This window comes from Mustela nigripes, chromosome 7 (assembly GCF_022355385.1).
Source record: "Mustela nigripes isolate SB6536 chromosome 7, MUSNIG.SB6536, whole genome shotgun sequence".
Lineage (NCBI taxonomy): Eukaryota > Metazoa > Chordata > Mammalia > Carnivora > Mustelidae > Mustela > Mustela nigripes.
The window spans coordinates 72606192-72621930 of record NC_081563.1 but is presented as its reverse complement, the minus strand read 5'-3'; the positions used below and the strand labels follow the sequence as shown (position 1 = coordinate 72621930).

Below are 15739 nucleotides of genomic sequence, written 5' to 3'. Positions count from 1 at the left end.
AACAAAACTATTCCACCAGGCTTGCCCCTTGGACGATGTGTATTTTCTGTTCAACCTCATTCACCAGCTCTGGGTCTGTAGTCTTCTCTGTACCATCAGATCGTTACAATCACACGTTGTAGTTAGGTGGAACCTTTATTTCCCGGTACTTTTGGCTCTGCCAGCTCATTTTTCTTCACCACAGTCAGCTCCGCTCAGGGGCAGGAACCATCTCGCCCCTTTTATAGACAGCACAGAGGTTTTATCGCTAGCTGGAACCCATAGTGCAAATTAAGGGAAGGAGACCTCATGCTAGAACTCCGGCCTGCCTGGTCTTTATCCTGTTGATCAGTTCAGATAATCGGAAGGCTGCAGTGGGCCCTACCTTGTCATACCAGATCAGCCCTACCCCTGTGGGCTCAGAAATCCTGTCTGCTGCTGCTTCTGAGGTGGAATTAGGAACCCAGGAGCCACCTCATTTCGTCAGAGTCAAGGACAAATGTCATAGCAGTGGGGTGGGGGGGACCCCCTTCATTCTGAAAGCCGACTTTTACTTATAAATTGGACTGTTCTGGGTTTGGCTCAGGTGGCATTAAGCTGTTGTTCAGGACCACACAGAGCGCAGCTGTGATTTGTTTTTTTCTGACTGGGAGGGGTTGTCCTCTCCCTGTGAGGCAGAAGCTGGGGGGAAATGAAGCCCATGGAGAGAAGCTGTTAGAAGCTGCCCACCAAGTCAGAAAGCCCACCTGCCTGGTGGGTGGGATTATTTTAATTCTCCTCTTTAAAAAAATAGCTGGTGAGAAATTTGCTAAAATCTGCATTAAATAAGATTTTTTGCATGCCAAGGGGAGCTGCCAGAGCAGAATACATATGCTTCCATGGAGCCAGCCCTCTTGGGTCTGGAAATGAGCAGCAGGGTCTCTCTACCACCACTATTCACCTGACTTTAAGGTTCCATGGGTAAGACCACCACTATTCACCTGGCTTCAAGGTTCCATGGGTAAGATTATAGTTACCCATGGTCAAGACACCAGCTGATGCAGCCACTTTGGCAAATTACATTTTGGAAGAAAAGCTTTTGTGCCTCATTTCAAGACATGAAAAGAAGCCAAACTGAGAGGCTTGGGAAGAAGATAGAGGGGGTGAAGGAGCAGAACTGGAGCCCTGAATTAATCTGACTTAGTGCTTTTGAAATAAAAAAGAATAGGGCAAGAGAAAACACAAAGAATTATTGCTCTCCAAGGAGGATGCTGGGTCTGATGCCAAAGGAATTGGTGTATGAACCATTTTTGGCTCTACACTTGAACTGAGATTTTGGGAACTCTGTTGTTTGTTTTTTTAGTGTCCTGCTAGGGGTCATCATTTACTGTCCCCAGAAGGATGATTTTTAAACTAATAAAATTTGGTCCTTGCAAAGTTTCCCCCAAGGAGTCTGTTCATAGGCACAGCCAGGTTTAAGAATTGCCTTGAAGGTGTCATTGGGAGACTTGAGTCAGAACTGAGGTTCAAGATAACCTCTACTTTGGGCTTTTGCTTTTGTTGCGTGTGTGGGAGTGGTGGTGTTGGGAGTTGAGACACGAACTTTATGAATTGAGTTTTTGTTTGTTTGTTTGTTTGTGTTTGTTTTTGTTTTTTTTTTTTTTTGGTCAGGCCCAGCTGTGTGGAAGCTGAGGGCAGGGCCAAGCTGTTGTACTTGCAAGAACTTGGTGTGCTTCTCCATGTTTTGTAAACTCCTACCTCGTACCCTTGACTGGGAACCCAGTGGTCTCAATCTGGGCTCCTAGGGGATTGCTTTGGTTGGTTTTAATGGATCCTGGGTTGAAGACTGATTTTTCTCTAAGTTAGTTAAAATAAACAAATAACAAAAATCAAAGCAATTTGGATGGGATATACTCATATGGGTAAGCTTCTAGTTTTGCTTCTTTGAAGTGGATACATTTACTATGCCCATTCAAAGGATAGACTGAGGGGGGGGGGTCTGCAAAATCTGGAAACTAGGCATTGATATAACACAAAGAACTCCCTCCACTACCCATATCACCTCCTCACCTTCCCATCCTCTATGATGGAGATTTTTTAAATGACATTGAGATGCAGTACATGCTAACTAATATACATTTTTGTTTGTGTGTGCATTGGTTCATTGTTCCTTCAGCTGTCTACTCAGTTTGATAATCACAGTAGCTGAAGAAACATGTGAATATGTGTTGAATGTGAATCATAATACCCATAAAATTCTGGGTTGACTAGGATCTCTTCAAGTGGTTGTGGTTCTCACTTTAGCACAGTGATTCAAAACCAGAGGTAGGGGTGAATCTTGCCTCCCCCATGGGGCATGTGGGTAAATGTCTAGAGCCATTTTGATTTGTCATAATTCAGGAGGGCAGCGCTACTGGCATCTAATGGGTGGAGGCCAGGGAAGCTGCTAAACATCCTATAGTGTACAAAACAACCCTCCCTCACAAATGATTGTTTGGCTCCAAATGTCAGTTGTGCTGAAGTTGGGAAACCCTGATCTCCCAGAAGAGGCTTATTTTGAATAAAAGGTTACATTATGGCAGGGTATGTGCAAAGATATAGATAAGTACAGAGTATCAAAGGATGCTTGTATGGGAGGGAGGAGACGTTGGGGAAAGCTTCAAGGGGACATGACTCCAAGTCATGATTTTTACTTAAAAATCATTGTAATCAGTTGTTCGAGAATGACTGATTGAATATTTATTAGTTAAGGACTATATATTGGGATTCTTTTTTTCTTTTTGCACAATGCTCTGGATAATGTGAGTATTTCTGATGATTTTGTATTTTTCTTTAAAAATATTCCCCAAAGGGCCTAGGAAAAGCTTAAGAAGCTTGAATCCATCCAACTATATTCTTTGCTTCTCAGCAAGGAATCTGAATCTAGTCTAACCTGTGGTTCTTCCACTGGGACTCTTCTTCCTTTCTCTCCTTCAAGGTTCAGCCCCACAATCCTTCATCTGTGAAGCCTTTCCTTGGAGATTTCAGTCCATAGTAATTGCTTTGTTCTCTGAATTCCTAGACCCCTGTTACTTCTCTCTTTGACCACATAACTCTCTTGCGTGTGTTTCTATCTAGATTGTGGGCTCCTCAAGGGACTGGGACCATGATCTCCACCTGTATATCCCTCTACAGCATTGAACACTGTTCTGGACCCTGATTTTTACTGAAGCTACGAGAAGGAGAAACATTCAGGAAAGATGTCAGGAGCCTAACATCTTCTTGTAATATTAGATTGATAGATACAGCACATTTTATCCTTCCAAAGTCTTTGGATTATTTCTTATAATAAAGTTTAAGGTTTAATGTCTGTTCAGTAGGCACGACATGCAAAAAATAAATTGCCATTATTATTATTAGCATTTTCTAACTAACAGATTTTTCAGAAGCTGTTTCCATATCAAGAAGATCAACCTTTCTGTTGTCATAGAGACAAAGATCTTAATATAACCATGGGCAAGGTGAAAAAAAATTTTTCCCTTTCCTTCCAGATGTCTGAGACTAATAAGAAAAGGAAAAGGAAATGTTTTAAATCATTTTTTCCTTTTATTTCCCTCCCCCCAATTAGAATGAATGAACATGTGGGAGGCTATTCTTTGTATCACATTTTTTATTTTAAATATTTAAGTTTTTAATAAAACATGGAAGAGATAGAAAAATATGAATGATTGAATAGTGCCATTTTCAAAATTTGCAAACAGTGGCTTGTCCATGACAATTATAATCCATGTGTCTTTATTTCCCCTTTTTAAACCAAATAGTGGACTTATAGGTGGAAGTCTTACAAGGCAGACTTCCAAGGCCTAGAAGATTAAAATACAAACTAGCATCTACTGAGGGGCCAATGATGAATTCTAAAATGCTGTGCAGTAATACCTAGCTCCTCCAACCACCAGAAACAAGAGTGCTCCCCTTCTTTCTGCAGAGTCCGACCCTGTGCATGACTTCTTGTAAGACCTCGCTCTTCTTCTGGGTGCCTTATTCATGATTTCAGCTTTCTTCTGCTAAGCTCCTGATAATTTGTTATACATAGCATTTTTTCCCTATCTTGTAATTACTGTCTCCCGTTTCATTCACTCATTGCCAAGGAAAGAGGACTTCAGTATGAAGCTGTTCACTTTTCCTGTCTTCTGCCTCAATGCGAAGTTACACATTTATCCATCCCCCAGGACTCAGGAGCATCCCCCCTCTCTAAGATTAACCCTTCCCCTGTGATCTGAGACTGACAATCCCACCCTCACAGAGATCTTACTCCATCAAATACGTTCTCTTCCAGCCCTCCTATCTTCGGTCTGTCCTCCATGTCTTCCTTCTTACTGCTCTTTGAAGACAAAAATGAACAAAACCTTTTCTCAATCCTGCATATTTTCCATAGTGCATGTGTGTGTGTGTGTGTATGTGTGTGAGTTTAGGAAAATGTAACTTTCTTACAAAGACAAGCAAATATAAAAACACAGTTAACAGTCTTTGGTACTCAATAGCAAAAGGAGACCTTGGTCAGGTTAGTCCATCTCTTTGAACCTCAGTTTCTTGATGTCTGTATGATAAGTGCTGGCGGAATGAGAAACGCTGTTAGTGGCACAATCATTCATAAGAGCAAGATGGGAGGTTTGTCAGGGAAGGACAAGGGCTGGGACTTAGAAGGCAGTTTCCATAAATTTGTGGATTGATTGAAACCAATTCTATCAGCATAGTCCTCACCTTCAGGGAATTGAGCTGACAGATAATTAATGGAAGCTAATGAATATAAACCCCTCAGTCTTTAAAGTGTATCTCTCAACTGCAAACATTTTCTGAAGGCCACTAACTTTATTTTTATTTATTTATGTATTTATTTATTTAAGAGAGCACTCTTGGGGGGGAGGAGTGGGCAGAGGGACAGAGAGAATCTTTTTTTTTTTTTTTAAAGATTTTAGTATATGTGCTGCCAAAGTGAGCACTTTTTAAAAGATTTTATTTATGTATTTGTCAGAGACAGAGAGAGAGAAAAAGAGAAAGAGGGAAAGAGGGAGAGAGCACAAGCAAGGGGAGCAGCAGACTTCCCACTTGAGCAGGGAGCCCGATGTGGGACTCAATCCCAGGACCCTGGGATCATGACCTGAGCTGAAGGCAGACACTTAACTGACTGAGCCAGGAGGTGTCAAGGGAAAGAGAGAATCTTTTTTTTAAAGATTTTATTTATTTATTTGACAGACAGATCACAAGTAGGCAGAGAGGCAGGCAAAAAGAGAGAGAGAGAGAGAGAGAGAGAGGAGGAAGCAGGCTCCCCGTTCAGCAGAGAGCCCGATGCAGGGCTCAATCCCAGGACCCTGGGATCATGACCTGAGCCGAAGGCAGAGGCTTTAACCCACTGAGACCCCCAGGCGCCCCAAGAGAGAGAATCTTAAGCTGGCTTCACACTCAGTTCTGGAGCCGATGGTTTTCTCCACCCTGAGATCATACCTTGAGCTGATATTAAGAATGGGATGCTTGGGGTGCCTTAAAACCTTAAAAAAAAAAATGGGATGCTTAACTGACTGAGCCACCCAGGCACCCCATGAAGGCCACTAACTTCTTCAGGGGAGAGGTTCAACTCCTCAGGAGAGAGGGGGAATTCCCTTCATGGAGTGGACTCTTGACAGACTGCTGGGGCCCAAAGAAATGGTGGGGGATTGCCTCTTTCCTCCCCAAGAATGGAAATTAATTGCAGCCAATGGTTAGAATTATAACACCAGTCTCCTCCAGCCTAGCGTCTTTTGGATACTTTTATAGTTCTTGTCTTTCTTCTTTCTTTGAACAACTTTATTGAGATATAATTCATATGCCATAATATTCACCTATTTAATGTGTACAGTGCAATGGTTTTTACATTACAATTACATTATAATAGAATGTTAAGTAATTTTTGTTACCCCTAGAAGCCCCGGCCATTAGCAGTCCCTGGGCCTGCCCTTCTACCTGGTAGCTACTGATCTGCTTTCTATGTGGACATTGCATGTAAATAGAATCATATGATGTGTGGTACATTTTTCTTTTCTTTTTTTTTTTTTTTGTTAAAGATTTTATTCACTAGAGAGAGGGAGAGCGAGCGAACAAGCTGGGGGGAGGGGCAGAGGGAGAGGGAGAAGCAGACCCCATCCCCCCAACAGGGAGCCCAATGCAAGGCTGGATCCCAGGGCCCTGCGATCATGACCTGAGCCTAAGGCAGATGCTCAACTGACTGAGCCCCCCAGGAGCCCCTTTGTGTGGTACCTTTTTCTAAATCAAAGAAGGGAGACCAGGTGATACTGATACACTAGCACTAAAGGCCCCTGGTCTCTTCAACCCATCGCTTCAGGAAACAACTTCCTCCACCTGCTTGCTGATGTGTGCAATTCTTTTAATCGCCTTTGTAAAGGGGAGGCCTGGGTGGTGTGTGGGAGGTGTGACACAAGGCACACCTTGATCAGACAACCAGATAGAGATGCAAGTGCATCTGGGAAGGGGCAAAGCAGTGGCTTGTAAACTTACTAAGGCCCACATCGGCACTGGTTGGGAAATGCGGCCAGCCAACAATCCCGAGTTGAGTGACTAGGTCACCCCTTGCCATAGGGCGCGCCACCACATGCCTAGAGGAGCTCAGGGTGCCGGAGGTCAAGGTAACCTTCACCAAGCTGGCTGGCGCAAGGGTCAAAGACATAGACAGCTGCTGTTGAGAAGCATCACAACTGATCCCCTTCCAGCAGCTGCAGGGAGCTGGCCTTCCCCCTCCGTGGCTTCTGGGCAATTCCATGCCCCTTGCCGCAGCCCCAACCGGGTAAATCGGGAAATTGCGGGTCTGGGGCCACCAGAGGCTGCAGGGTGCGCAGTGATAGGGCTCCCACCCAAGGCGTGGCACTGGTTGGCAAAGACAGTCCCCAAGCTTTGCCTTCTCACCACTTTAAAAGGTGGAATTTGATAGGACGAAGCCTTTTTCTCCCAGCTTCCAGGTAAAGAGGGCCAAAGAGTAGGGAGACGAGGTGGCCCGGAGCGAGCGAGGGTGCCGGGGCGGGGCGCCGCGTACTCACAGTCCGGTGAGGCCGGCCCGCGGGCCGGGGCAGCGCAGGGCGCCGTCGGGCGGGCAGCTGCAGGGCTCCGGGCAGTGCGCCCCGGGAAGCGCCCGCCGCAGCAGCAACAGCAACGCCAGCAGCGGCCGCAGCGCGGGCAACCGCCGCCCCATGGCAGGCGAGCCTGAGCGCGGGCTTTGGCGGCGGGCCGGGTGCCCTGGCCAGCTCCGGAGGGCTGCCCGCGCCCCTCTCCCCGCCCCTCGCTCTGCCCACCCCCTCTCCCGCGCCCGCCCGGCCTCGGCTGCTGAGTCTGTTCTGCCTCGATCTGGGGGAGCGGCCAGCGACCCCACCACCTCCCCCCTTCTGCAGCTCTCCCTGGCCGGCCCTGTCCTCTAGTTACAGGAAGGAGAGGGTGGTCCTGGAGAATGCTTTGGACAAGGAGTAGGGAGTTCTGAATTCTCACCCAGGCTCTGCGGTAACTTGAGTGTGAAGTTGAGTGAGGTTTGTCCCTTCCAGGAGGAACTTCTCTTATTTCATCTGTGAGAGGAGCAGACGGATACTCTGCCCCGCTCAGATGCTTTTCCTCTCCTTGCTTCTCAGCCCCCAATTCTTCTTTCCTTCTGTCCCACCAACTCCCTCCCCACAAGTAATCTCTGTCCTCTCAACTTCCCAAGTAATTTCTCTGTATTTTTCTTGGTAGTGACCACTTTTTCCCTTACAGTATAGCTATTTGAGTCTGTTCTCTTTCTCCACTATGTACTGTAATGTCCTAGAGAGCAAAATCCAGTTCAGATTTGTTTTTCTATTTCTGGCTTCCTGTTAAATCTCTCTCTATCTCTTTAAAGATCTTATTTATTTATTTGAGAGAGCGAGACAGGGCGAGCACATTGGGGTGGGACAGAGGGAGAGAAGAAACGTTTACATGTTTATTTGGGAAAGAGCACAAATGGGGTGGGTGGCAGGCAGAAGGAGAGGGAGAAGCAGACTTCCCTCTGAGGAAGGAGCCGCACATGGGCCTGGATCCCAGGACCCCAGGTCATGACCTGAGTGGAAGGTAGATGCTTAACTGACTGAGCCACCCAGGTGCCCCATGTGTGAACTTTCTAAAAAAGATTTGTTGAATGAATGAAAGGGCTATGGTGATGTACAGCAACTGCTCCAAGGAGAGGCCCATTCCAGGTTAGACCCTGTGACAGGTGCCGTCCCTCCAGTCATGTCTCAACTTCACAACAAATTTGCTGGGTGTTTGTTGCAACACCAGAAATGATATCCAGAGAGGTTATGTGACTTCCCCCAAGTCACACAGTTCTTAAGTGGTGGAAACCTGTTTGAACTGACATCCATCACCCACTTTATCTTACCAGTGCAAAAAAATTATTTCATGATCTGTGTATGAAGGATTTAGAAACAAGGCAATTTTATAGATAACTACGGGAATGCATAATTTCCTCTATTCAATTTCATCATTAAAACACATTTCCTTCCCCCTTTACAATGACTCTATTTGGACAGTGGAAATCCTGGAAGTCTTGCTGGAAGAGGTGAACTTCAAGAGCCTGGAAGTTGTCTAAGACTCTACAGACAGAAAGTGAAAGAACAGATTTCTTTCTTTCTTATTTGAAATGACCTCTCCAAGTCAGACTGGCTCAGTCACCAGTATGTAGTCACTTGTGAGTTTTTGCCCAAGGAAGGTAGATTTTTAAAAATTATAATTAAAAAAAAGATTGGCTTTCCCCACATTGTGCTAGATAGCATGAAAAACAAAGCTTATGTCTTTAATACTTTCTTTTTTGGATCCCTCTCTCCAACTGCTTATTTGATCTCCTCAACCTTTCATACCTCTGTATATGCTATTCATTGATCTGGAATGATTTTTTTCTTCCTTTCCCATATCCTATTAGTTAAACTCCTGGTTTTCCTTGAAGACTCAGCTCAGTGTCATTTTCACTATAACACTGTCTCTGACACAGCCTAGCTGAGTTTGTGCCCATGAAACCTGATTCTATAGGCTGTAATGTAACACACTGTAATTATGGCTTTAGTTTTCCTTCCCTGTCTATTGCTCTTAATATTTGTTTGAACACGTCATAGCTTCTAGCTCCTAGTAGGTGCTCAGTCTGAATAAGTGAAAGAGAATAAGTGAAACCCAAGTGCAGACCCATAGCATATGTTTAGTAAATTATCTGAGAAGAGCTTAACAGCCTTGCTTGATTTATTTTCCACCACACTGGATCAGTGTGGATGGGTATCAAGTAATTACTCCTGACTACTTTGGGGTCACATATTCTCTCCTCTTTTAATTTGTCAGGTTTTGGTAGGGAAGTTGGAGTAGCACTGGGGTTTTCAAATCTTTCTATCAGGTAGCTTGAATTGTAGAAGAGAAGAAATGAATAACTCACGTGATTGAGTAGTATTTATTTCAAATCTTACATTTCATGTGGCTTTTTCTTTTTCCTTCATAGCATATCTATTATGTAAAAAGAGTGGTTGCTCTCACTTGAAGAACCTTTTGATTCTGAGTTTGGGTATCTTTGGGGACTATTTATACTCCAGTAGGAGAAGGGCTGGGCCACCAGAGCATCTGGATTTTTTTTTTTTTTCTGTTCTATCAACAGCGTGACTTGCTCTTTGTTTTTTTTCATTTAAGAGGAGAGGTTCGAGTTCACAATCCCTAAGGCTCTTCTAGCTCTAAAATGCAATGTCTTTGTGGACAGTGTTAGTGGTGTACACTGTATATATTGACTTCTTATTGCTTGTCTTGTATTGAAAGTAAAATCTTATCTGTGAAGAGGGTAAGTTGTTCATTTAGGAGAATACTCACAACCATAAAGAGTTTTCATAAAATTTTTCTATCTGTGATTAATTTCAGTTGGATTTTAATTATCATGTCAGTTCTTGCAATGTACCTGTTTTAACAAGATTACATTGAATTGTTTGTTATAATCACAAAAGTTTGTTACAATGGAATTTATCCTACTCATTAATATGTGACTCATTTAGAGGAGATATATTTAAATCTGAAGGAATTCTGTGTACTATGACTGTGCTTATAGTTACTTTTGTTACAGAACTTCAAAAGAGTGTGACCCACGGGGATTGCTATTATATTTTACTGACAAACTAAAGTTCATGGAATTCACAAGAAGTTTATCCTGCCTTAGAGATACAGAAATATCTGACACTGGAACTCAGAAATCCTAATAAAACTCTCCCAAATTCTAGAGCAAGCTTCTTATATTTTAGGATGCAAAGTACCATTTGGGAAATTCTAAAGACAAGACTCCTGGGACACCGTCTGCAGAAAGATTCTGATTCAGTTGGTATGGAGTGGGGTCCAGGAGCCTGCATTTTTTAAGGGCTAGTGGAGCAGAGGGAGAGGAAGGGAGAGAGAGAAACTTAAGCAAATTTCACACTCATTGTGGAGCTCAACAGCCGGCTCAGTTTCACAACCCTGAAATCATGACCTGAGGCAAAATCCAAATTCAGTTGCTTAATTGACTGAGCCACAGAGGTGCCACCAGGAGTCTGAATTTTATCTTATTTTATTTTTTAAAGATTTATTTATTTATTTGAGAGAGAGAGGGAGCACGAGTGGGGGTAGTGGTGGTGGAGGGGCAGAGGGAGAGAGAGAGACTATCAGGCAGACTCCCTGCTGAGCAGGGAGCTAGAGGCCAGGCTCAATCCTATGACCCATGAGATCATGACCTGAGGTGTAGTCAGGAGTCAGACACTTAACTGAGTGAGCCACTCAGCTGCCCCTAAGGAGTCTGTATTTTAAGAGGCTCTCCATGTAATTCTGATTCATGAGGTATCCAGAGCATAATTGGTGAAACACTAAAATGGAAATTTTAGAATTAAATTTACCTCTGGAAGACAAGGCTCAAGAATCCTTAAGGGGATGCCTGGGTGGCTCAGTGGGTTAAGCCTCTGCCTTCAGCTCAGGTCATGATCCCAGGGTCCTGGGATCAAGCCCCACATCGGACTCTCTGCTCAGCAGGGAGCCTGCTTCACCCCCTCTCTCTGCCTGCTTGTGATCTCTCTCTCTCTGTCAAATAAATAAATAAAACCTTAAAAAAAAAAAAAAAAAGGAATCCTTACTAAGGACTCCGAATGAAGCCTAAGAATTTTGGTGCACTGTTAAAGAAACCTGGTGTGTATGTAAGCACAGGCATACAAGTACTAGTAGTGTGTGTGTGTGTGTGTGTGTGTGTGTAAAATTTCTCAATTAGTTGTAATGCTGAGACATTTTTTTAAAATAGCAGTTTATTTTAATTTGTCAATTTAAGTTTATTTTAATTTTCAGGAGGGGGAGTGAACAATTTCAGAAGATTATGAATCTTCTTTTTCTTTCTTTCTTTCTTTTTTTTTTTTTAGAGGGGAATCCTGTTTTTCTTTATGCCTGTTTAAATCAGAACACAATAGCACTTGATGTCACTCTAAGGCATTGGAGTTGGAGGAAGTCAGCAGCAAAATAATAATTAAAAAAAAAAAAACTTCAAGTAGAATAGGCAAGCTTTTCTGATTCTTAAACACATGTCCTGTTAGTACTGTAACAGATGTTTGTTCCTCTTGAAAGCAATAGTTTTACCTTTCCTTCAGAAGAAAAGGTGAATGTAGGGCAGAGGGGAAAAAATATGTAAGGAAAGAAAAATATAGTTACCCCTCTGAGCTTCTCACCTTGCCACCTGGAACAAAATAAAACAAAACAAAAAAGGTGACCCCTGCAAGTTACACTCAGAACTATTTTGTGCAACCCCTCTTGTAGCTTGCTTAGAAATTTTGTCCTCCGTTTCACTATCTACTTGGTGTGAAATCAGAGATGTGATCAGCTGTGCCTCTTTCTAGCGCGGCTGTGGGGTTTCTGTGGCCTTAGGAGGAACTAGCTAGAAGCTGCAGGCTCAGAGGGGCACCTGGGCCCTGACCCTGGGAGTGGGTCTGGGAGTGGAGGGTGAGACCTTCCTCCTGGGGCCTGAGACTCCTTCTCTAAAACTGACACACAGAGCTAGAGAAGGGGCTTGGCCTTTCTGGTCATGGTGTTGCTGGAAGATGTGAATGAATTGGGGGTTTCCATCCTTGTCTCGTGAAAAAAGCCCATCTGACAGTGACTAAAGCTACAGAGAGGAAAAACAGAGGTGAGAGACTGATGGGGCAAACAGCCTGAGTCCAGCACCTTCCTTGGACTTCCCAAGTACTCAGCCAAAACATTTCCTCTTTTGTTTAATTTAGCTTCTTGGAGTTGAGTTTCTCTCACTTACCACCAAAATTTCTAACCTCTACTATTTTTACTGTCTGTGACCTTCCTTTGACCCACTATTCCCCCCACCCTCTCTCAGACAGGAAAGAAATAGGGCTTTTACATTCTTACCACCGTTACAGGACTCATTGCAAACACGGTGAATTTTTCTCCTTTGCATCAGCAGTATTTATCTCCGTGCTCCTGGGACTAAACTGGTGGGGGCCGTGAGTGAACAAATGAATGAATGATGAATGAGTGAACAAAGAAGTAGTGGCATAGAGCCACATTCTTCTTCTTTTTAGAGAAATTGCACTTTGCTAAATAATTCACCAAGCATTTTCTTTCCATTTTAGAGAAGGCCTCCTAGTAAACTTGTGACCTTGGTGTAGAAATCAAATTTCAAGCTAAAATATTAGGTAGAGCCAACAGAAGGGAAGAGAGGAGATTTTCTGAAGTGATGAAATAAATCAACAAGGAAACAGGATTTGATTTTTAAAAAAATGGATGTAGAATCTATTTAAGTGTAGACCACAGGATATGGGTCACCTGCCATGCTAATTGGCAGTATTTAGGGAAAAGGTGTCAAAGCTGAAGAAATTTGGGGGAAGTTGGGTTAAAAAAGTTAAACAAAATTTAGTACCAGATGATTTCTTGGAACTTTTATTTTAAAAATAAAATTAAAAAAAAAAAAAGATTTTATTTATTTGACAGAGTGAGAGAGGGAACACAAGCAGGGGGAGTAGCAGAGGGAGAAGCAGGCTTCCCTCTGAGCAGGGAGCCTGATACAGAGCTCGATCCCAGGACCCTGGGATCATGACCTGAGCTGAAGGCAGACATTTAACAACTAAGCCACCCAAGTACCCCTTTTTCTCAGAACTTTTAACATGCAGGGCACCTGGGTGGCTCAGTGTGTTAAAGCCTCTGCCTTTAGCTCAGGTCATGATCTCAGGGTCCTGGGATCGAGTCCCTCATCGGGTTCTCTGCTCAGTGGGGGACTGCCCCCCCACCCCCTGCCTCTCTGCCTACTTGTGGTCTCTGTCTGTCAAATAAATAAATAGAATCTTTAAAAAAAAAAAAAAGAACTTTTAACATGCACTCTGAATCTCTAGGAGGGCTCTAGAATGTATGCAGAGGATAGACATTTCTTCAGGACACACTTTGAGAATATTGATTTGGGAATACACCTTGAGAAAAGGTGTGATTTATTCACAAATTTTCAGGTGCCTGAATTTTTTGACAAAGGACCCCTTCAACTGACTGGAAGTCAGAACTAACCTTTTGATGGATCTAATGTGTGGATTTGGTGGTGAGTGGAGGCAGCAGTCCTCTTCTCATTCCTTCCTGCATTCATCCTGCCCCAAGGGTGTGGGGGTTGGTATGGGAGCTCTCTGGCCCATTGAGACTTGGTAGGGATCCATTAGAGATGCAAGTCTGTCAGGCTGCAGCTGCTAATATCTGTCTGATAATATCTGTCACATTGAATTATGCTTTCTGGACATCATGCGGCATGCAGACAGAGAGGTCAATCTTTACCCTAGGGCCTGCAAAACCTGTATCAAAAAGAGAATCTCCTTCAAAGACTAGTTTGGAAAGAGCTGTCAGTACTGAACTGTGCTCGTGGGGTTGACAGACTGGAAGAACGGATTTTAGCAGAAGGGATCAGTGGGCACTGAGAGTGCCTGGGCAAGGTGGGGAGCTCTGGAAGATGATATGTGGGGTTTGAGGGACATCTGGCTGGAGGGATCTGGGAAGCAGCTTGACCATGCTGGTGCAGAGGGAGGGGAAATGAAATTGGGGGAATCACATTTATCATTGGTTGTCAAACCTTTTTTTTTTTTTTTTTTTTTTTTTAAGATTTATTTCAAGCAGTGGTGGAGGGGCAGTAGGAGAGGGAGAGGGAATCTTAAGGTGACTCCATGCTGAGCACAGAGCCTGATACCAAACTTGAACTCACGACCCTGAGAACACAACTCAAGCAGAAACCAACAGGTGCCCCAGGGGTTGTCAAACTCTTAGAATCACTTTTGAAAATTGACTAAGAAGCTGATTCAGGGTGGGGGGGCGGCATACAGCTTTTGAGAGATTCTGCTTCGGTACATTTGGTGTCATCACATTTTAGAAGTGTCTCAAGTGATTTCGTTTTGAGAAGGGACCCAAATCTACCCTTGGAGAAATCCTGCTCCAGATGAAATCCAGGGAGATAATGTTGGAAGAGAAAGGGGACAGCCTCTCATATCTACTGCAGGGAGGAGGAGGAAGGATCAAGGAGCCACCAGATAGGTTCCAGGACAGCCGGGCAGAAGGCAGAGTGCAGGGAATAGACCAGACCTGCCAGCAACAAGACAAAGGATAGGTAGGTCAACACAAAGGAAACGTTTATTCTTTGAAATTAAAGGTAGGAAATTTAAAGAAAACCCTACATAGGACTTGACTTCTAGTAAATTAACCAAAAGAAAAGTCACTTAAAGGAAACAACCAGTGGTAGAGAAATAATTATAAAACAAATACGCTCACACATTTAAAATGATTTAAGCCTTTTGGGAAGCAACGTGGTGGTGATTCCTATCTAGACCCAAGCATAAGTACAAATATACCCCTCAATCCAGGGATTCTGGAACTCAGAATTTGTCCAAAGAAGATACTTGAACAGAATAAAAATACTGTGAGAATGAAGATATTTAGCATAGGAGTATTTCTATGAGAGACCCTGAATATTATGCAAAATTACAGTGATTTAAAGAAATTATGATTCACTCAATCAATTAAATATGCTGCAGCTTACAATAATTTGACTAATTTATAGGCATAGGAAAGTTGGATGGGTCAAATAAAAAAGTGAGACTATAAAATAATATTTACACTGTAAGTCCATAACGTAAACATGTTCTTGTAAGAAGAGAAAAACGGGCGCACTTTCTGAGTTCCGCACCTCTAAATCAGGGCCATGCTCTGCATACCTGCTGATGTCTAAAGCAAGACTTGGATACCAGTTGGTGTTCTGAGCAGTTACATGGTCCTCAGGTGGCCATGGTAGCTCGTGGACATCCTAAACCTCTCCTTGCTGGTTTGGTTTCCAAGTCTTCCTTCCAACCCTTGCCTCTTTATGGAGCTTAGGATGCCGTCTGTAACCCTTTGCCCTTGATATCAGCCTCCAGAGAGAGATATCCCCTCTCACTGCTGGCTTTCCCCTTCCCCTCAGACTCTGCTCTTCCCACTTTCAGCCAATCTTAGGGAGTAACATCTACCTCCACAGTCGTTAAGATGTGTTTAAGATTTTACTTAACAATTTTTTTTGCTTCAGAAACTGCTAAAACTATCCAAATGTAAATCTATACCTGACATTGAAAAATACATTTTCATATTCCTCCCTCATCTAAAACCCTGGCATTTGCTTTGTTTCTAAATAATAGACTTTTATAGCTATCTGTTTTAATTCTCTACTGCTGTATAATAAATTACCACAAACAGAGCAGCCTAAAACAGCACATTTCTGTTACTACAC

General features: G+C 43.4%; 1 protein-coding gene across 1 annotated transcript in view; it reads right to left on the bottom strand.

Moving 5' to 3' along the window:
• The window catches only part of LHCGR (luteinizing hormone/choriogonadotropin receptor), a 52913-nt gene extending 45739 nt beyond the window's left edge, over positions 1-7174 (bottom strand). Inside the window, exon 1 of the mRNA XM_059407811.1 lies at positions 7023-7174. Coding sequence (XP_059263794.1) covers positions 7023-7174 — 152 coding nt within the window. The remainder of the gene's footprint in view (positions 1-7022) is intronic.
• Positions 7175-15739: the final 8565 nt, after the last annotated feature.